We start from the raw sequence: 22,392 nt of genomic DNA, 5'->3' as shown, positions 1-22,392 counted from the left end.
AAGCTATCTACTACACTAGTCCATTGGGAAAACAGTTCACATTTGAAACCGCTGTCTGAATTGAGAAGTTGTCACGGAACCTCATTTGTTTTTTTACAAGGGAGGGAGTGAGAAGGGTGAGTTGAGAACCCACGTTAATTGACTACGCTACGGGGGTCCCAGAAGTCCACAATGTGTAGTACAAAAACAAGAGTCAACACAAGTACCTGTATCAAACTGTCAATTATCGACAGTACGGGGGGAGGGGGTGCAACAGCAAAATGATCTGCATATACCAAAGCGGCACGCGTTATTTAACGCGAGATCGATTCTTTAAAAAGTTATAGATTTTGTTTCTCGGGTATGTTTGTTTGTTAAGAGTTTCCCTTCTACAATACGCAAAGGAAAAGAAGAAACGAACAATACCAAATGTTTTCGGGCATGCTATAAATAGACCTGTGGCAAATTGATGTAACAAGTCTGGGAGTAAACAATTTAAAAATAATTCAAGGTTAAAAGGAGAACACTCGAATCGTTTTCCAAATTATTCCATGTGATAGATAAGTGCTTGTTTTCTTTTAGAAAGGCAGTTTTTTTTTTGGAGGGGGGAGGGGAGGGGAAGGACTTCTTTTCTCTGTGCTCATGGGTATATCAGTGTGGCAACATGCTGTAAGTTAACATGTCGGTCACACCATTGATTCACATAAAGGTTTCACTGCCAAAATGGAGGCTCTAATCCCATGAAGACGACATGAAACCGGATCACCCCGACTTCGAGAAGAGGTTTCGTCGACCCAGAATAGACAAAACAATTCAATCTCGTTACTACATAATAAATTAAAAATGATCTCTCCCCACCTCCCCCCCTCCCCTCCTTATTTAAGGAAAAAACTCACTTATTTTTGAAAACTTACCACAATGAGGTGTTTTTTAAATGGACGAATGAATATTGTTTTAGATATTTTTTTAAAGCCAAGCATGCACAACTGTTTATATTTTTTTCTCCATAAAAAGGACAGGAATAATAGCCCTACCCAGCATACATTTTTTCTTTTTAACTGTAAAAAGAGAAAGAGAAATACAAACTGTATAGTATTCACATCCCAGGAGCTGATTTTTCCCCCGGAAACAAAAGTTAAAAATTAAAGCAGGTAGAGAGAAAAGAGAGAGAAGAGAAAGAGAATGGCAATGTTAAAACTTAATTTTTAAGAATAATTTCAGAATGGTTGAGATATAAGAATGTTACTCGACCTTTCGTTCCCTGCAAGCTCAGACTCTGTCATATTTAGAACATCATTTTTGTCAACTGGGTTTGGGGGGTTGGAGAAAAGGCTTTCAAAAGCCATTTCCCCCACACAAGCAGTACAAGACTGGAGAGGGTCTCAACAAGAGACGTTGCTGGTGTGACTGTTGGTTTAAAAAAATAAATAAATAAATAAAACCAAATTAAAAAATCTCACGGCAAATTTGATGAAGAGTACAGTATTTTTTCTTTTTTACAAAAAAGAAAAAAACACAAGAGCGTTCAACCTTACGCGAGTTCTTATTTGGTTAAAACTGTTTGCGTATTGGTTCTATAGAGTTTGATACCCCTCTTTTTCCGTCGGTTTTGTTCTTGGTGATATTGGTTGGCGAGAGCAACAACAAAAAAAGAAAAGGAAAATTTTCAAACGCTGTGGTTAACTCCTCACAAACATGGCGCTCGATGCTGTCTAGCGCAGCGACGGTGACAGGGTTCTCTACCGACTTTACACGGAGGACACGAATGAGCCCCCCGCGCCCAGCCGCAACCTAACCTGCTGGCCGCTAGCTCCCGCCTCCGGCCCGCTCCCACTGGCTGCCCGCACACAACCTCGGCGTCTGATTGGCCACAGCCGCCATCAATCCACCCGGTCCCGCCCCCCCGTGACGTGCAGTTCCGCTAGCAGGTTCGGTTGACGGCGCGATTCGGAGGACTCTTCTGGAAAAGAAAATAGAGCCCCCGGGCGCGGACTGATATTGATCGGAGTGATTATAGGTATGTGTGGGTGGGGTTAGTGAAGCTCAGAAGGCTTGTTAATACTTTGGTGTTTCTGCTTTTCTCTTTTTACACGCCGTATTTTCTCGGCGACCGCCGGGTTGTGCGTTAGTTATCAGTTCTAAAGGTTTGAATGAGGGTTAAAAATCCTGCGACGCAGATTTGACCGAAAAACCATCCGTCGTGCTGACAAAATGGCGCCGGCAGGAAGCGGCCTACAGGCAGATGGAAGTCGACGACTTAATTTGCAGCCTTTGCTCTGAACAACTGGTGTAAAATTGTTTGACCAAATGCAAGCAGTCTCTACATATCTCTCGATTCGAGACACAGAACAAATTTTCATGTTTCACGTCGTGTTTCTGCAAAAAATGACAAAATAAACGCGCAAAAGTCACTTCAATCAATGCTCAACGTCAAAGGGCACCCATTCCTCAGAGAAAAAGCAGTGGGAATATTGCCTCCGTTTAAAAATGCAATGGTCACTTCTGGTTGAAAATCGTCAATTGACTTGTTTGACGGTCCCCTGAAACAAATGGCCACAATTTGGAGGGTGAAGGGGCAGCAAATTGGCACACTGTTCGCCGTTGTTACACAAATTGTCATTATACCTATTGAGCAAATAGCCAAACCATGACTTGTTTTCTCCAAGTTAAAATTTAACCAAGTCAAATATTGCTCAGTTACTTTAATTCCCCCCTCTCCCCCCCCCCCCCCCCCTTAAGATGTCAGACACACTTTCTTTCACTTCTCCCCTATCTTATAACTTTCTTTGCCTCATGAAGTCCTTTCGGCTCTTTCAAGAAACCTCAAAATCATAAACAGTTGCTTATCACTTAATTTTTTCTTGCATTACCTTTTTGACGCCGCCTGCCATCAACCATATTTACCTTTGATGATGCAATTCTTGTTTGAGTACCAAGGTGCCTTTTTGTGTCGATGTATTAGTATTTAAAAATTAGCTGAGTTAATTTTATAGCTATCATTCTGTTCTAATCCAATAAGCAGAAAAAAAGTCTTGTAGCTCTTTGTGTTATTCCTGGCTGTGGAAAACCCGTTTATTTTATGAATGCCAGTTGTAAGATTACATAATACTACACACAAAATATACTCTTTATTTTCTCAGTACTCGGTATTCTTTACACTCCCCATTCCGAATCCGACCTTTCTGTTTTGGGCCTCCACCATTACCAGAGTGAGTCCCACCACAAATTGGAGGAGCAGCGCCTCATATTTTGCTTGGGTAGTTTACGCCCCAGCGGTATGAACACTGACTTCTCCAATTTCAGGTAGTCCTTGCTTTCTCCCTCCTTCCCCTTCCCCTTCCCAGCTCTCCCACAGCTTACGGTCTTCGTCTCTTACCCGCCCCCCACCCCCCCCCCCCAATCAGTCTGAAGAAGGGTCTCGACCCGAAACGTCACCTATTCCTTCGCTCCAAAGATGCTGCCTCACCTGCTGAGTTTCTCCGGCATTTTTGTCTAACTTTGATTTTTCCAGCATCTGCAGTTCTCTCAGAAAAAATCCTTTTTAGCTGCTTTGATTCTATTATGTTTCAAATGCCAAATTAATTGGTAGAACTCAATCATAGATATGAGTATTGTATTATTAAACGGTTTTCTTTAAAAAGAATGCATGTTAAAATGTGCATCTGACAATTTCTCAGTTACCAAGTCCATGTTAGAAATCATAACAAAAACATTAGGATTTAGAATAGCGTAACAAATAAAGAACACTTGGAAGTAAAAACTGGAGAAAGTGTGTAGAATGAAGATATTGGCAAAATAACCAAAAGTGGTTTAGTTTAGAGATATAACATTGGAAACTTCAGCCCACCAAATCCAAGCCAACCATCAATCACCCGTTCGCACTAGGGGAAATTTACAGAAGCTAATTAACTCACAAACCATCTTGCTTTGGGATGTGGGAGGAAACCCACATGGTCGCAGAGTGCAAACTCCACATAGACAGTACCCAATGTCAGGATGGAAACAAACCGGGTCTCTGGTGGTTCAGAAACTGGTACCTGATTGCTTCTTGCACTGGCACAAACAGGCCAAAGGTAAAACGTTTTTCCTAATAATATTACCCAGCTACAGATTAAACATTTTGTAACAAGTCTTGAGAGGATTACCATATTTGTTTAAGTCATACTTTGATAGAAAGGACAAACTTGCATTTACGTAGTATCTCAAAACAATAAGTACAGTACTAAGGGACTTCACATCCACTAAAATATTTTGCAGCATAGTCACTGTTGTATATTACATTAAACATCTCTTAGCATTCTCTATGCAGCCTCTATTCTCTATGCATTCTCTATACAGTGCCACCATACTAATATCCAGCTTTTTGTGTCTATCTTCGTAATATCTAGCTAATACCACTTATTTCCATGGCTACAGTTTTGCTTTTTCTTCTGAAGGGAATGTGAAATTGTTCCCACACTCTTAGTGAAGAGTTCATTGTGCTTTTTTTTAAAATACACTGGTATTTGTGTTATCCTTCTTGTCGCTTCTCTCTTTTTATAGCAGCAAGGGGTATTTATTCAAAAGCCATCCAGTCTCTGCTGGTTTCTACTCATTAAAGAGTGGTTTAAACCTTTATGATTGTTGTCGCTGTCCACCAAGCTTCAAATACTCCACGTTCTTTGTGCAATGTTGCCCGGTGTCATTCGGACTTCCCAGCAACTCCCTGACAACCAATGTGATTCAAGGCATTCTGCATTTTTCTCCCCAGTTGTGGGAATGAATGCTTCAGTAACAACCAGCAGCAAAAACAAAGAATTTGCATGGTTGATTATAAATTATGATAAAATATGCATACTGAAAGCTAAGCTAGCTGCAAAGCTGCTGTTTGTAAAGATTTTCTGACAGGTATCTTGTGCTTGGGATCTTCTTGGCAATTCAATTGCTGTGGACAGGTATTTGCATAAACATAAATACTAAGATTTTGTTATTTTCACCCTTATCTTTACAATTTTTTAATTTCACCCTAGTACAGGATATATTTAGTGAATTTCCCTAATCATTGCTTGTAGTATGAATGAAGAAAGATTTTGTGTTACTGCTTTTCTTAAAACTCTTTTCTAGATTGTTAATATTCCTCTGTAAAATCAATTATTTATTCTTGTGTTTAGCTTTCCTTTCTGTTTACAGTTCCATACTTATATGTGGAATAATAGATTAGTAGTTGATAGATTAGAAGCCATAATTCTGGGCTATTGATCCAGTGACAAGTTTGAATCCCATCATGTCAGTTGGATAATTTAAATTAATAAGTTATAATTAAATAATTACACAGTGGCACAGCTAGTAGAGCTGTAACCTCACAGCTCCATTGACCTGGGTTAGCTCCACTGACCTCAGGTACAGTCTGTGTAGAGTTTGTATGTGATTGTGTCGGCTTCTTCCGGTTTTCTCCCACATCCCAAAAGATGTGAGAGTTTGTTGGATAATTAGCCTCTTTAAATTGCCCCTGGTAGAAATGGAGTGAATGAGAAAGTGGGGTCACATAGCACTAGTGTAAATGGGTAATCATAGTTTGCACGCTTGGTGGGCCGAAGGGCCTGTTTCCACGCTGTATCTCTAGAACAAAAATACTAAAACTAAATAAAATAACTATTCTCAGCACAAACTCATGGATTGTAATTAAAACCTATCCGGTTCATTCAATTCTGCTGTATTTGTCTAGTCTGAGCGGAATGTGATTCCAAACCCATCTTAGCAGGTTCCTCTGTTTAGGGGTAATTAGAGATGTTCAATAAATGCCAGCTTTGCTAGCAGCATCCACATCTGGCAGATGAATAAATAAAATAAACCTGATCCAATACCCAGCTCCCTTTCATCTTGTGTAAATGTTCGGATAATGTGTTGTAATGTCCTCATCTGCAAGAATTCTTGCTGTAAAAGGGAGTTTAAATAAAGTGCAGGGGTAGTAAATCAGAGCAGAAAAGGGTGAGAGTGTTTTGTGTTCGATAGTGAGGAAGAAGGACTGCAGTTGTGATTGAGAAGAAATTGTAAACTGAGAGTCTGTTGGTAGGAATAAGGACAGGGTAGGGATAGATGGCAGTAAGGTGCCATTTGAAAAATGCTGAAGAAAGGCTCCGAATGCTGGAGTAACTCAGTGGGACAGGCAGCATCTCTAGATAGAAGGAATGGGTGATGTTTCGGGTCGAGACCCTTCTTCAGCCGTGAATGCTTAGTTGTACAAAAATGCTGGTGATGACAGTGACTGGGCTGGGAGTTGAAAGTGATGGAAGCAACAGTGCTGCTTGCTGTTCAGAGACTGCATAGCAAGGTAAATAAATTAAGCAATTTAAGCACATTTTGAAAGAATGAATTGGGAAGGAAATAAATTTGACATTGTAACTAGTTGAGGAGTTATTAAAATTCATATATATTCAGATATTTTTTTTTAATTCATACTATGTCATGTCTACCCTATGGGGATTACATTAGAACAATGACAACATGTAATTTTGTCATTGCAACATTATTTATGCCTGCCTGTAACATTGGATCATTTTCCTTCAACATTTTTAACCATTTACAAGCTTGTGTAGAAAGGAACTAACTGCAGATGCTGGTTTACGCCGAAGATAGACACAAATGCTGGAGTAACTCAGCGGGACAGGCAACATCTCTGGATAGAATAAATGGGTGATGTTTCGAGTCGAGAAGGGTCTGAAGAAGGGTCTCGACCCAAAATGTTGCCTATTCGTTCTATCCAGAAATGCTGCCTGTCCCACTGAGTTACTTCAGCATTTGTGTCTATCTTCGGTGTAACCCAGCATCTGCAGTTCTTCCTACACACGTTGTATAACAAATTTCAGGATGTCAGAAAGAACATGTAAACCATAGTAACCAATGTATAGAATAGAACCTCAGAGTTACAAGGAACTGCAAATGCTTAAATCTTGAGCAATATACTGCGGGTTGGAGTAACTCAGCAGACCAGGCAGAATCTCCTTAATTAACTTAAAAATAGCATGACCACCTAAGAGTATGAACCCTAAAGGGCCTGTCCCACTTGGGTGAGATTTTCGGCGACAACCTGAAAAAAGGCTGTCGCCACATGGTCGCTTGGTGACGAGCCGTGTCTCCTCAAGTGTCACAACATTTTTCTTGCTGCCACTGGATTTTGAAATGTTCAAAATCTCACCGTGGCACGGGGCTTGACATTGCGTGTCTTCTCATGTCGTAGGTGCTGTCGTAGGTTGCCGCCAGGATGACGCCCGGTGACGTACGATGTCGCAAGGTCATAACCTTGGCAAATTCTTTTTGTGACAACATGCATCATCATACGTCAACCGGCGGCAGTGCCTGCGTCGAGATACGTCAAGGTGTGTCATTTGAAAAAAAAGCACTGCTCCACGTGATCACATGTGTATATAAAGCGCCGACATTCAAAACTTTTTTTTGCTTGCAACGGAGACCATCAGAAAATGGCACCAAAGAGAAGCAAGGCTCATCAAAAGAGCAAGGCACAACCCCCACCCCCACCAAACATGCAGGAGGAGACCCAGGTCCAACAGATTGAGATCTAGGAGGAGGAGACCATGGAGGTGAACATGGAGGTGGTTCGTGACCACAGCACCACCCCACTCCTCAGGGTCACATTTTCTTATGCTGCTGCTGGTGCAGATTGGGGTTCTGTTATTGCTGAGGACACTGATGCCTCAGTTGAGAGGATGAAGAAGAGGAGAATGATCACCAAGCCATATGATTTCAGCAGGGAACAAGAGGGGGATCTGGTAGATTGATATCAGGCCAACCCTAAGCTGTACGATAAGAACAGCAGGCACAGTCAGTCAGTCAGCCTTCCTCAGTCAGCAGCACAGCCAGAGGAAGCAGACCATTGCCATCCCCACTGCAGGCTCCAGCAAAACTGTGGCTGAGGGTGTCTAGACAGGCAAGTCAGTGGGAGATGATCAAAGAGGTAGGTGCTTTTGGGTGAATTATCAGAAGATTTCTCTTTTCATCCACCCGTCCATCCATTTTTCTCCATCGTTTCCCAAAAATTACTTACCTGTATCGTACTCGTTTTGTTGCCGTTCATGCAACAAGCAAAAGCGACCACGGATACCATGAACAGGCCAAGACACAACATGAGAGGTTGGTTGAAACCTTATCAGCCGTCTTAAAAGAAGAGATGATGTTGATTCCAGAAACCCAATGGAATAGCTACTCCATGGAAGCCTTTGCCTTAGCAAGGGCCCACCAATTCTCTCAGTTGGTATATTTCTTCATCAAAGTTTGTGGAATTTATTCATGTTTTTGTATGAATTACTATGAATTCATTAGTGTTGCAGAGTCTGAGACCCTACATTTCAACTGATAGAACATTTCTCAACAAGTGCAGAGTTGGCTCAGTACAACACTGAAATAACAGTCCAGATTTAAGCACAATTGCTTAACCCTCAGATATCATTTTGACTTCTGACTGAAATACTCAGCTGTGATTATTTCAGTCAGAGTTGCAACTATCAGTAGAATGTGAAAAATATACATCTTCTAGATGCGCTGGGCGCATCCTCAGTGATGTGACTCGGTGTCATCGGGTGTTTCGGGTCTCATAACATCAGACACCCTCGCCCAGGCGACCCAGCTGGATTTTTAGGCCACGGTGGTTCATTAGGCCTATCCGTAGCTTTGTTGGGTGTCTTTCTCACGAAAGACACAGACTGGGGTACTAACCCAGCCTGTCCCGGGTGCCGTCTTTCCGTGCCGTCAACTGTCTCTCCAGTAGTCACCAAACTATTCTTGGTTGTCACCCAGTCTATTCCTAGGTGCCAGAAAATTATAATGGATAATCGAGTTAATAAAATATTTATTTTGCTGTTTAATAAAGGGAGGACTAACGGAAAGAAAAGGAAACAACATGGCCAATTCTGCAGACACTCCACTGGAGGGCAATGTAAGTATGGATCCCAGTGACCAAGTGCATTTCACAATATCTTCTGCCGTGTCTCTGCAAATGCCGGGAACTATCTCCTCTTGGGCATTCAAAATTATTTTGAGCTAAAGAAATACTGCGCCTTGGAATTGAAATACATGAAAACACAGCCATGAAATAACTTCCTATTCTAAAATTGATTTATCAGAGCATTTGAAGAGAACTTTGAAGTATTTTATTGTGAAAGTTCTCATAAGTTTTTGCAACTGCTTGAGATACTTTGACTATGTGCCCAATAATAATGGTCTCATAATTAGTAAGAGTTACCCAGAAGAGAATATCTATACATAACTAAAGCTCTGATCTTGTTATCTTCTGGTTTGCGCTGTCTTTCAATTTACGCAAAAACGGTACGCGATAGCGCTACGATTTTTCGCCAGCTTACTCACCGTTCTCCTGTGTTACGAGTGCACCAAGTTTAGTTCAGATCGGTGGTCTAATGTAAAAGGTAGCGAGGATTAAAAATCGTGCGTGCGCAGATCGATCTGCTCTCCTGCCAGTCAGCGCCGCGTGGACGGTCCGCCTCTTCCTGCGCCATTGCGTCTTCACTGGAGCTGAGGATGGCCGGCGGAGGTTTCCAACAGCACACAATTTTCGGAGGGACCGTAAGCGGCGCAGGAGATGTCGCCAAATGGAAAGCGGAGATTTTGATCCTGGCGGAGGAGAACGTCCAGCAACCAGCGTCCGCTGTGAGTTCCCATCGCACCGTCAGCTCCAGCCCCTTCCCCTCTGGTCTCCCTCGCTAGCTGGTGGGGAGCGGTAGCGCTAGGCCACAGCAGTGACAGGCCATGGACACGGCAGTGGTAGGCCACGACAGCGATCTGCCACGGCAGCGCTAGGCAGCGGCAGTGATAGCCCCTGCCTGAAGCCGCTCCCCTTCCCCGGCTGCAGGACGCTCCCCAACCCACCGGCACCCGACAGCTCCCGCCTGAAGCCGTCCCCCTCCCTCGGCTGCAGGACCCTCTCCCCCCCCCCCCACCACCGGCCCCCGATAGTCCCCGCCTGAAGCCATCCCCCTCCCCCAGCTGTAGGACACAACCCCACCAGCCCCCGATAGCCCCCTCCTCCGCTGCAGGACGCTCCCCCCCCCCCCCCCACCGGCCCCCGCCTGAAGCAGCCCCGTCCCCAGCTGCAGGATGCTCCCCCCTCCCTAGTTGAAGCCGTCCCCAGCTGCAGGTCCCTGAGCTGGGGACGGCTTTAGGCGGGTGGCCGGGGGGGGAGGCCGCTGTAGGCCAGGGCAGCGCTCCCCACCGTCCCCCGGCTGCAGGACGCTCCCCCCTCCCTACCGACCCCCGACAGCCCCCGTCTGAAACCGTAGCCCTCTCCCAGCTGTAGGCACTGCCACCCATCAGCCCCCGACAGCCCTCGACAGCCCCCGCCTGAAGCCCCCTCCCCCGCTGCAGAACGCAACAAGAAAGAATGGACTGAATAAATCTCATCCTTAACGTTTAAATTGTTGTTATATTTTAAGTTATTCACATTTTAAGCTGTAATAAATCCTTTTCCACTTGCCGTGCCCGTCAGCTGCGCCTGCGCAGTAATACCTTCTTGTTCTACATCACAATGGGAACCCAATGGGTGGGTATGACTGTGCCGCCGGAGAGCCGCTAGGAGTGGATGGGGGTTGAGGGGGGATGGAGTGAGTGCGACGGGGGAGGGGGGGGGGGGAAGGGCAAGGGGCGTAGTGAGGGGGGGAGGAGGGAGGATCAGGGGTGTCACAACGGGAATCCGTCAGCCGCTCCTGCGCAGTTAGGGGCAATGGATGAGTGGTGGAATATTGTATTGGGGATGGGTTGCGTTGGAAGAACGGGTGAGTGGTGGAATATTGCATAGGGGAATGGGGTGCGTTGGGGGACCAGGCCTCCCGTGTGACTGGCACCCAACGGGTCCCACTTAGTCTAGTATAGACTAAAATTAATCGGAACAGCCTTTTTCTATTTCTATTCTTTTGCTGGTTTTATTTATTTTAAAGGCTTTGTAAACTAGAGTTGTCAAAAAATTTAAAAAAAGTAATCTGAAAGTAAGGCCGAACAGCAAGTTTTCCATTATTCTAATCATCTAAAATGTCTTATCATTGGTATATACAGAGCTTCAAGATCTGTTATGTGCAAGGTGATCTGTTTTCATGCCCAGAAAAGGATGCGCTGGCACATTGCATCGGCGAAGATTGTAACATGGAGGCTGGAATAGCAGTCTTGTTCAAAAGAAAATATGGATGTGTCGAGGAACTACAGAATCAGAGTAAGAAAATTGGTATTATTAAAAATAACCTTTCACCAGAAGAATGTTTTTCTTAGATCCACATGAATCTTTCACTATAGGAAAGAAAAATAGTGCTGGAGTAACTCAGCGGGTTTGGCAACATCTCTGAAGAACATCTCTGAAGACCATGTTCTCCAGAGATTCTGCCTGATCCACTGAGTTACTCCTACACTTTGTGTCTTTTAGGTTGTAAATCAGCATCTGTAGGTCCTTGTATCCACTATAGGAATGGATGCGCGTTTGCCATTTTCTTAAATCAAATTAATTCTTTAGTCTTTCAAAAGCAGTTATTTCTTTCAGGTGCGCCACTTGAAACCTAATCTCCTGTTTCATTATTTATTTTATTCCCTGTTTTCTTTAAAACAACATTTTAGTATATCAAATGTTGGCATGGTTTTTACTTGTCGTTAATTGATAATGTTATTTGCATAAAATCTTTCTTTACCTGAATCTCCTTTTTGCCTATTATATATGGAATTTTGGAAACTAACTTTTATTGTCTCAAAGTTAATCCTTTGTTCAAACAAACACTATTATTGTGTGTGTGCGTGTGTGTGTGTCTGTGTCTGTGTCTGTGTGTGTGTGAACTTTTTTTCTCGTTTATTGTTTACAGAGTACTATGTTTACATATATTCTGTTGTGCTGCTGCTAGGAAGAATTGTATTGTTTTATCTGGGACATACGACAATAAAACACTCTTGGCACAAAGGAGGATGAACACATAGCCATACAAACATATACATGAGATTACATTTATGAAGTTTATAGAAATAGGTTTTTATTTTATTGATAAATCTTTATTTGACTTTGACTAATTCAGATACATTGTAATTACACTTCTCATTGCAATGTCACTTATTTTTGTTTGAATTTGCCTGAATATGAATTAAATATGTAACTCTGATTGATTTAATAGTCAAATCAAGTCAAGAGAGTTTATTGTCATGTGTCCCAGATAGGACAATGAAATTCGTGCTTGCTGCAGCACAACAGAATATAGTAGGAATAAATATAGAACAGATCAGTGTGTCTATATATCAAAGACCATATATATACACATAAATAAACAGATAAAGTGCATTAGGCTGTTATAGTCCAGAGTTTGTTTGATGGCGAGTTTAATAGCCTGATGGCTGTGGGGAAGAAGCTGTTCATGAACCTGGATGTACCAGATTTCAGGCTCCTGTACCTTCTACCTGATGGCAGCGGAGAGATGAGTCTGTGGCCAGGATGGTGTGGGTCGTTGATGTTGCTGGCAGCCTTTTTGAGGCAGCGACTGCGATAGATCCCCTCGATGGTGATAATAATAATAATAATAATAATAATGGATGGGATTTATATAGCGCCTTTCTAATACTCAAGGCGCTTGGTAGGGAGGTCAGAGCCGATGATGGACTGGGCAGTGGTCACGGCTTTCTGCAATCTTTTCTGCTCCTGGACGCTCGAACCAAGCCACGATGCAACCAGTCAGCATGCTCTCTACTGTGCACCTGTAGAAGTTTTGCTGGTGTTGAGAGCCAGGTTATTGTGCTGGCACCATTTGATCAATCGGTCGATCTCACGTCCCCATCAGTGATTCGTCCTACAACAGTGGTGTCGTCGGCGAACTTGATGATGGAGTTCGCACTATGTCTGGCTACGCAGTCATGAGTATAGAGTGAGTATAGCAGGGGGCAGAGCACACAGCCTTAGGGTGCTCCCGTGCTGATTGTTATCGAGGATGATACATTTCCACCAATACGGACAGACTGTGGTCTGTGGATGAGGAAGTTGAGGATACAATTACAGAGGGATGTGCAGAGATCCAGTTCTGACCAGCTTGGAGGGGATGATTGTATTAAATGCCGAGCTGTAGTCAATGAATAACAGCCTGACATATGAGTTTTTGTTGTCCAAGTGGTCCAGAGCTGAGTGGAGAGCCAGTGAGAGCGCATCAGTGAGAAGCCTGTAGTGAGTTTGTTTATAAAGGCCCCTGGTTGCTCATGGGGTTTCAATATAGTACACGGATATAGAAAACATAGAAAATAGGTGCAGGAGTAGGCCATTCGGCCCTTCGAGCCTGCACCGCCTATCAATCACTATCAATGATTAACATTTTAGTGGAAAAAATCTTCTCATATATTCTGATGATATATTATTGATAAAATCATTAAATCTGCATTCAGCTGTACAACCTGATCTGAGCAGTTTCAACATTTTTATTTCAATACAAATTTCCAGCATTCACAGTTTACTTTAATCATATTTCTAATCTGCACATTAAATACACCTTTGAAACTTTTAGTGCAATGCTATGTCGATTTGCTTTGTGGCCGTGTTTAGATATCATTGTAAACCAATGGGTTAGATCCTGATCTTATTGTAAATGGACCTCATTATTATTATGTATGGGAGTCAAACATACCTGCTTATGTGATAGAAACATAGAAACATAGAAAATAGGTGCAGGAGTAGGCCATTCGGCCATTCGGCCCTTCGAGCCTGCACCGCCATTCAATATGATCATGGCTGATCATCCAACTCGGTATCCTGTACCTGCCTTCTCTCCATACCCCCTGATCCCTTTAGCCACAAGGGCCACATTGTATTGTATTCAAATTTATTGTCATTGTCTCAGTTAGAGACAACGAAATGAATTTCCCTTACAGGCAGTATCATAAAAATAAAAATAAATAAATAATAATAAATAATAAAACATATTAAAAATAAAATAGAATTTTAAAAAAAGCACAAACACTTAAAGTCCACGACACAACATAACACAGTGGCACCAAGGTGAGGAAGGCACCATAGTCCAGCCAGCCTCCCCTCCGTTCTTCCCAGATGTTCACTCGTGGTCGAGGCCTTCCTAGCACCCGCAGTCGCCGCCCCGGGTGGCCCGATGTTCAGGCCCTCACGCCGGGCTGATGGAACGCCGACGCCGAACCCCGACGGTGAACATCCTCCTCAGCGGCCCGGACCTCCTGATCAGCCGCCTCCCGCAGCCGGAGTCCGCAGCTCCCGAGTCCGCAGCTCCCGAGTCCGCAGCTCCCGAGTCCGCAGCTCCCGAGTCCGCAGCTCCCGAGTCTGCAGCTGGAGTCCGCAGCTCCCGAGTCCGCAGCCGGAGTCCGCGGCTCCCGAGTCCGCAGGCCGAGCCGGGCAGAGTCGCAGGACCCCGCGCTGTCCATCAGCGCCGCCCGCATTGGGAGCTCCGCAAACCGCAGCTCCATGATGTCGGTGCCACAGGTCCAGCACTCCGGGCTCCAGACGGCGATCCCCAGTAAGGCATTGCCAGCCCCGCGATGTATCAGCGCTGTCCCGCCGCTGCTGGAGCTCTGGTCGATCCCGGCAGGAAAGGCCGCGCTAATCCAGTAGGTAGGCCGCTGGGGGGGGGGAGGACGCGACTCGAATAATAGTCGCGTCTTCACCAGGAAGCGATTGAAGGACGGTATCCCCCGCACCGTACCCTCTTCCCCCACATAAAAACACAAAAAAAACACAAAAAAACACACTTTTACATAACTAAATAAACAAAAAAACAAAAAGATACCGGGCTGTAGGTGGAGGCTGCTGACACCAGCGCCACCGGAAGTACAACACATCTAACTCCCTCTTAAATATAGCCAATGAACTGGCCTCAACTACCTTCTGTGGCAGAGAATTCCAGAGATTCACCACTCTCTGTGTGAAAAATGTTTTCCTCATCTCGGTCCGTCTGCGCCGAGGCCTAATGGCGGAGCTGGCAGCCTCGGAGCTGGGGCAGCGTTCCAGCGGCAACATCGGAGCTGTGGCGTTCCGGCGGCAGCGGCGACCCGACAACGGAGCTGTGGCAGCGGCAGCGGCGACCTGACAACGGAGCTGTGGCGTTGCAGCGGCAGCGGCGACCCGACATCGGAGCTGTGGCGTTCCGGCGGCAGCGGCGACCTGACCTCGGAGGATCGGCCACGGTGGACGACAGCGTCGGGAGCTCACAGGTCGCCTCGGAGCAGAGGGAGAACAAAGAGGGAAGAGACAGGGACTTTAAGATTTTTGCCTTCCATCACAGTGAGGAGGTGCCTGGTGAACTCACTGTGGTGGATGTTAAATTTGTGTTTATTGTGTGTTTTTGTTATTTTTATTATATGTATGACTGCAAGGCAACGAAATTTCGTTCAGACCGAAAGGTCTGAATGACAATAAAGGCTACTTTACTTTACTTTTTAAAAGATTTCCCCCTTATCCTTAAACTGTGACCCCTTGCTCTGGACTTCCTCAATATCGGGAACAATCTTCCTGCATCTAGCCTGTCCAACCCCTTAAGAATTTTGTAAGTTTCTATAAGATCCCCCCTCAATCTTCTAAATTCTAGCGAGTACAAACCGAGTCTATCCAGTCTTTCTTCATATGTAAGTCCTGCCATCCCAGGAATCAGTCTGGTGAACCTTCTCTGTACTCCCTCTATGACAAGAATGTCTTTCCTCAGATTAGGAGACCAAAACTGTACGCAATACTCCAGGTGTGGTCTCACAAAGACCCTGTACAACTGCAGTAGAACCTCCCTGCTCCTATACTCAAATCCTTTTGCTATGAATGCTAACATACCATTCGCCTTCTTCACTGCCTGCTGCACCTGCATGCCTACTTTTAATGACTGGTGTACCATGACACCCAGGTCTTGTTGCATCTCCCCCTAATCGGCAGCCATTCAGATAATAGTCTACTTTCCTGTTTTTGCCACCAAAGTGGATAACCTCACATGTATCCACATTATACTGCATCTGCCATGCATTTGCCCACTCACCCAGCCTATCCAAGTCACCTTGCAGCCTCCTAGCATCCTCCACACAGCTAACACTGCCTCCCCAGCTTCGTGTCATCCGCAAACTTGGAGATGTTGCATTCAATTCCCTCGTCCAAATCATTAATATATATCGTAAATAGCTGGGATCCCAGCACTGAGCCTTGCGGTACCCCACTAGTCACTACCTGCCATTGTGAAAAGGACCCGTTTACTCCTACTCTTTGCTTCCTGTCTGCCAGCCAGTTCTCTATCCACATCAATACTGAACCCCCAATACCATGTGCTTTAAGTTTGTATACTAATCTCTTAATATTATCTGATATTATTAACAAACTTATTCACATTGAAGATAGACACAATAAGCTGGAGTAACTCAATGGGTCAGACAGCATCTCAGGAGAAAAGGAATAGGTGATGTTTTGAGTCGACTCAAGCAGGAGGAATCACAGAGGGGGAGCAGCGAGAGAGGATGATGCAGAACTCTCGTCGGCGAGAGGAGAACTTCTTCAAAGTAGGCTTACCTTGAGATTTCACAGTTGGGCAGATGAAATGTGTAGGAAGGAACTGCAGATGCCAGCAGACGAAAAGTGTACGAAGGAACAGCAGATGCTTGCTGACCAAATGTGTAGAACGGAACTGCAGATGCTGTTCTTATCCTGCTTCCTCTCTCGCTGCTCCCCCTCTGATTCCTGCTGAGTCTGAAGAAGGGTCTCGACCCGAAACATCACCGATTGCTTTACTCCAGTGATGCTGCGTGACTCGCTGAGTTACTCCTGCTTTTTGTCTTATTCACATTCATTTGTCATCGGGGCATTGTATTTTCATGTTAGCTAAAAGGATTTTTAATTGGTATTTTGTTTTTACAGAAAAAGAAGTTGGGAGTTTTGCAGTGCTTCAGAAAGATCAGAGACACATCTATTATTTGGTAATTGAGCCGACATTTTAATAATTAATTATGAAATTAGATCATAATTTGCTTATTTAATTTATTTAAACATTTTGGAAAAAGATACCGTTATTTGTAAATCTAAATACTTTTGTAATGTGTTCCTTTTGATAATCAATTTGCTTTGTAGATTGTAATATACCTGCAGGTTTCAATGGTTTTTCACTATATTTGTTAATCAGATGGAAATCTCCACAATGCCTCATAAAAATCACTGTCTTGCTGTTAAGCTAACCTTGATTCAATTCCACATTTCAATTTATATCCTCAAAGGCAAAACTACCAAGTTATGGATATGACATTCAAAGGCTATATAAAAAATAGAAAGGAATAGGTGATTCACAACCCTCTTGCCTGCCCTGCTATTCAATACGATTTTGACTAACCCTTTTACCTAAGTGGCACTTGCCTATATCGACTGTATATCTTTTGATTCCTTTAATATCTATAAATCTATTTCTTGAATATATTAATTGTCTGTAGCTTTCAAGACCTTGGTTAAGAATTCAAAAAAAAATATCACTTGGTGATTTTGTGAAGATTTTCTTCTCATTGCAGTGCATAATGGCCAGGTTTTTATTCTGAAACTGACCTCTAGTTGGAGTTAACTGGGGCGGGGGAAGCAACAAAGCAACCAACCACTGCAGTAATTCTGTATGATTCAATTAGAGTTTACTTGACGACTTCAATTTTGCAAGGGGGTACTTGATTGATAATGTTCTGAACCTAGATGATCCATTGCATTTGGACATAAATCTTAGAAAATCTTTATTTGTTATGCTTCTTGATCATAATTACCAGCCTAGACAGTTAACAGAACATGCCCAAAATTAAATGATATATTTCTCTATAGATCACCAAAAAGCTGGCATCAGATAAGCCTACGTATGATGATCTGCAGAACAGCCTCAAGGCCATGAAGGACCACTGCGTGGATAATGGAATTCTGAGGATCTCAATGCCCAAGTAAAAATAATAGATGCATTTATTTATTGATAATACACTGTTTATATATTTGTAGATATCCTTGGTAACTGTCCTTCCTCCCAGCTTGTTGTTCTCTGCTGTCCCAGCTTGTTGTTCTCTACCGTCCACAGCGTTGGGAGAGTGGGATGTCTTGAAGGCCAGTGTGCGGAACACAAGGTTGTAGAACTGCCAGGACTCGGTGGGTGGGTGGGCGGGAGGGGGGAGGAAGGGGAGGGGGAGAAGAGGCTGAGCTATAGAGAGACGTTGAGCAGGCTGGGACTCTATTCCTTAGAGTGCAGGAGGTTGAGGGATGTGTATAAAATCATGAGAGGAATAGATCGGGTATATCTTGCCCAGAGTAGGGGAATCAAGGACCAGAGGACAGTTTTAAGGTGAAGGGGAAAATATTTAATAGGAATCTGAGGGGTAACCTTTTCATATCAAGGGTGGTGGGTATATGGAACGAGGTGTCAGAGGAGGTAGTTGAGGCAGGGACTATCCAAACATTTCAGGAACAGTTAGACAGGTACATGGATAGTACAGGTCTGGAGGGATATGGGCCAAACACAGGCAGGTGGGACTAGTGTAGCTGGGGCATGTTGGCCGGTGTGGACAAGTTGGGCCGAAGGGCCTGTTTCCAAACTCTGACTCTATGAACTGGTCATAGTTCTGGAGATAGTAAGAGAAGTAGAGAAAGAACTGCAACAGTTGAGCATATCAAATTAGAGGCATCAGTGATACAAATGTTCATTAGGTTTAGAGGGCGCCACACTGGTGCAGCTTGTAGAGCTGTTGCTTCACAGCGCCACAGACCCAGATTCGATCCTGACCTTGCGTGGGGTTGGTGTGGATTCTGTGGGCCCAAGTGCCGGTTTCCAATGCTGTACCTGTAAACTAAAAATAAAACTAAATGTATTTCACAGGAGAGCCCCTGAATTGATGCATAAGCACAAATATGGCGAAGAAAGACCACCCTCACTACAAACCAAGTGTTGACTGCATGAAAAGTCTTCAGAAGCAGCAATGTTGTCCCAGTCACAGGAAGTTGATAATGTAGAATGCAAGGACATTATATTGCTTTGAAATAACACTGTTGAAACAACACAGCTTGTTGAGAGCTGACAGGTGCTCTTTTCATCAAGATTGAGCACAATTGATATGAGTGATCTCTGAAATCTGCTCAGTCTGATTTTGGAACTTTAGCTGGCACGTTGTTTAGACAGCTAGTTGGGAGTTTTGTAGTTTCAAAGGAAGTCAGATTAAATAAATGTTAAAATGAGTAGATGAAATTACCAGGAGTTGTTTTGGTTCTCTTATTTCTTCTTTTCACTGAAGATATAGCTCTGTTTATAGATATATTGATAGCCTCATTGTATGCAGTGACACACCTTGAAGTAGAAGCCAACATGAAGTTGTTTGTCAAATCAGACTTGTGTTCTGAGGGAATTGTCAGGAATTTGTTGGCATTTTTGTATAAATTTATTCTTATCATTATTACTGCAGCACAGTACTTTTCCAATATCAGCCGAGCACATGAATAATATCATTCACTAGAGGGCTTTAAGACAGGGGTCAGCAACCTTGCTCTGCATAGGGGCATGGACACATGTCTGTGAGCGGATTGCGGGTCACATCTATCACGTGTACACATGGATCCTGCCCCGGATGGCAGGCATCAAATCTCGTGTACACATGGGTCCCGCCCCTTCGAGGACGCCACCCGGAGCACTGGCCCCTAGTTAATCACTCGTCCCCGGCCTATTGACAATCCGATCCCGACAGTGAAGCCTAGACACAGAAGGTGCGTGGCCGTGCCGGCGGCTTGGCGCAGGATGCGGTACGGCCAGAGCTCGCCGCTTGCCGTTCAGCGCTGCTCGGTGCTCGGCGGCTCCGCCATTGCGGCCATCAAGCCTCCTTTCGGCACCGGGCCTGGGCGCTGCGGCCTCGGGCCCGGTAAGTACCGGAGATGATGGAAGTCTGCGGGCCGGATGATTACAGGGAAAAAAATACGCCTGCAGTCCGGATGATTTCGGGTTACGAGCTGCATTCGGCCCGGGGGCCTTAAGTTGCCGACCCCTGCTTTAAGAGGAGAATGATGAATAACGTATTTGAAGGACAATGACAGATCTAAGAAAGATGGTGCAAATATGCTAGCATCTGAGTCATTGCCTGTCCATCCTTATGCAGTGCTTGGGTTGTGGTGGGCATTCCGGAATCCCAACATCATACAACTCAACAAGGGAGTGATGTTTGAGTTCCGGCATAATTGAGTTTGCATAATTTATCTTTTTTTAGCCTTTGTATGGCTGGAAAGCTAAAGAAATCTTTCAGGTGTTTTTTCTTCCTGTTCACTGACTCCCACTCCTTAAGCCTGATTCTGTGGAAATCCTTCCTGGTTCCATTCCATTGAGACGCAACGTTCCAAAGTGCATCATAGAATCACAAAAATTGATGGCAACATTATTTGAGGTGTCATGCCTACCAGAAATGAAGCCAATAGCGTTACTCTGCTTCCCAGCTGTCACTCTGTTGCCTGTAAACTACAATTCCTCAAGTATTGTAGTGTTGAGGATTTCTGCCTCCACCACTCTCCAGCCAGTGCTATCTCAGCCATTTGGGTGAAGATGGCAACACCTCCCATTTCTTCCATCAATTAACAAATCTACGCCTCCAAGTTATTGACCATTATGTCCTAGTTCATCGTGTATAAACTACATACTTCAATTAAGTCTTCTTTCAATCTTCATAGTGGTCTGTACAACACATTTTATATCCTCTGAAAAAGGATCCTGACCTGAAATGTTGCCCATCCATTCTTTCCACAACTGCTGCTTATCTTGCTGAGTTTCTTCAGCACTTCAAGATTCCAGCATCTAGCTGCAAGTTATTGTGTCTCCAAATATCATGTCCTTATTCTTTCTGTGCATTTACTTTCAGTTTTTCTAGTGATTTCCTGCATCAAACCTGGGAAGGTTACCTCTGCCCTCAGACTTAATCTTCCCAAACTCAGGAAGTTATCCAAGGTTGAAGCAGACTACTTGCACCCTCTTCGATATTGTGCAGTTCCGATTTTAACGCAGGTTCACCATTGAATTTCCAGCAACTGATCGCATGGCGCCACCTTTAATCTGGACACGAAAGCGCACTTGAAATTCCCCCCGGATGTCCCCCAAAAATGTGGCGCCCAAGCTGGCTGGGGCGGGTGATCGCGACCTCATTGGGACTTCGGCGGCCAGGGTTCTGGAATTCCAGACCGGCCGGAGGCGGCAGATCCGTTCCCACAGCTGAATTACGTGGCCAATGTGTGGGTCGAATTTGCACCTGTGGCTCTGGAAATCCAACCCGACTGGAGCCGGCCAGATTTCAGCTCCCCCAAAGCCGTGACCTCTGTTGGTTCAGCCAAATGGATAATATGTCAAAGCTCTGGAACCAACGTGGGCAGAAAATTGGTGGTGGACCTGTAGCTCTATTATTGGTCATTATTGTAGTCACCTTAGCCCTGAGTGGTGGAATTCTCTTCCTACACCTTCACCTGGCTGCCCATATTACATCCTTTGAAATGCTCCTCAGTTATCTGGCTTGATATTCCTTTCTGTGTCAATCTGCAGATATTATTTTGTATGTTTACTGCTTTTCACTTCATTAGAAGTCTAACTCAGTATCTGGGTCAATTACAACAAACATTGCTATTTTCTCTGCAGGATCGGATGTGGACTAGACGACCTGAAGTGGGACAAAGTTTCTGCGATAATTCAAGAGGCCTTTAAAAGCACAAATATTATAATCACGGTGTACTCTCTGTGAGAATATCATTGTTATATGTGTAACACTAATCAGTATTCTTTACGAATATTTCTGGGTACAGATAAGCATGAAATGTTGGCAGGTATTTTTTTTGGTTACCTGTTTGATTCCTATTGTTGGCAGGACCGAATATCTTAGTGTTTAATCATCTACCAAAATCACCATATTTGCAATCACTAATTTCAATGCTGCATATTCCACAATTCCTATAATGCTCCCACAGTTTGGGAGAAACACAAGCAATTCATTTTTGTTAGAATCATTTTGTCTGAAATCTTTGAGAATTCCAGAATTATTTCAGTCTGAGATCGATCAATGAGGCAAGCAATCTAGCACGGGTCAAACACAACATGAATGATGCTGTTCTCATGTCCTTGCCGTATGAATTGTTAAAAATTAAAACCTTTTGTTGAAACTGCTGTTGTCATGGAATCATTTAAATGGACACGATGCTGTTGTCATGGAATCATTGTCATGTTCAATCATTTAAAAAAAATGTTATTTGCATTCAATTTTATTAGACATAAACAGACCATTATACACAAGAATGTTTTCACTCCATCCTGTCAACATTGATTTTGGTTCCTTTCTTCATTGTGTTTCTCTTCATGTTCAATTATTGGAGTTTTTCATCTCAACCATGTTCCACATTCACAACAATGAATAAAGAAGTTCCACTTGAATGTATTGTTGGACTTGTTAGGAGCT

The 22,392-nt window shown here is 43.9% G+C and overlaps 2 protein-coding genes across 8 annotated transcripts in view; one reads left to right on the top strand and one right to left on the bottom strand.

Moving 5' to 3' along the window:
• zc3h6 (zinc finger CCCH-type containing 6) overlaps nt 1-1,746 on the bottom strand; it is a 40,348-nt gene extending 38,602 nt beyond the window's left edge. The window contains exons 1-2 of one of the 3 annotated variants that reach the window (XM_033020534.1): nt 1,515-1,741; nt 1,231-1,386 (exon numbers count right to left, since the gene is read on the bottom strand). In XM_033020534.1, coding sequence (XP_032876425.1) covers nt 1,231-1,325 — 95 coding nt within the window. In that variant the 5' untranslated portion in view covers nt 1,326-1,386; nt 1,515-1,741. Of the gene's footprint in view, nt 1-1,230 lie in introns of all 3 variants that reach the window. The other 2 variants (XM_033020532.1, XM_033020531.1) reach the window with 2 other exon arrangements.
• Nucleotides 1,747-1,884: 138 nt separating this feature from the next.
• On the top strand, nt 1,885-22,099 carry oard1 (O-acyl-ADP-ribose deacylase 1). Of its 5 annotated transcripts, none has more exons than XM_033020537.1 (7): nt 1,894-1,997; nt 7,244-7,249; nt 8,843-8,908; nt 11,035-11,188; nt 16,835-16,893; nt 17,768-17,880; nt 21,582-22,099. In XM_033020537.1, the coding sequence occupies exons 3-7, from the start codon at nt 8,873-8,875 to the stop codon at nt 21,682-21,684; spliced, it is 465 nt and encodes a 154-aa protein (XP_032876428.1). In that variant the 5' UTR covers nt 1,894-1,997; nt 7,244-7,249; nt 8,843-8,872; the 3' UTR covers nt 21,685-22,099. The 5 variants fall into 5 exon arrangements, with proteins under 5 accessions (XP_032876427.1, XP_032876428.1, XP_032876430.1 ...); XM_033020538.1 differs by lacking the exon at nt 7,244-7,249 and adding an exon at nt 4,046-4,052 and having other exon boundaries at nt 1,989-1,996; XM_033020536.1 differs by lacking the exon at nt 7,244-7,249 and having other exon boundaries at nt 1,885-1,996.
• The last annotated feature ends 293 nt before the right edge of the window (nt 22,100-22,392 follow it).

Source organism: Amblyraja radiata, chromosome 5, assembly GCF_010909765.2.
Source record: "Amblyraja radiata isolate CabotCenter1 chromosome 5, sAmbRad1.1.pri, whole genome shotgun sequence".
NCBI classification, from domain to species: domain Eukaryota; kingdom Metazoa; phylum Chordata; class Chondrichthyes; order Rajiformes; family Rajidae; genus Amblyraja; species Amblyraja radiata.
Note: the sequence above shows the minus strand (reverse complement) of the source record. Positions and strands in the feature narration are given on the sequence as shown.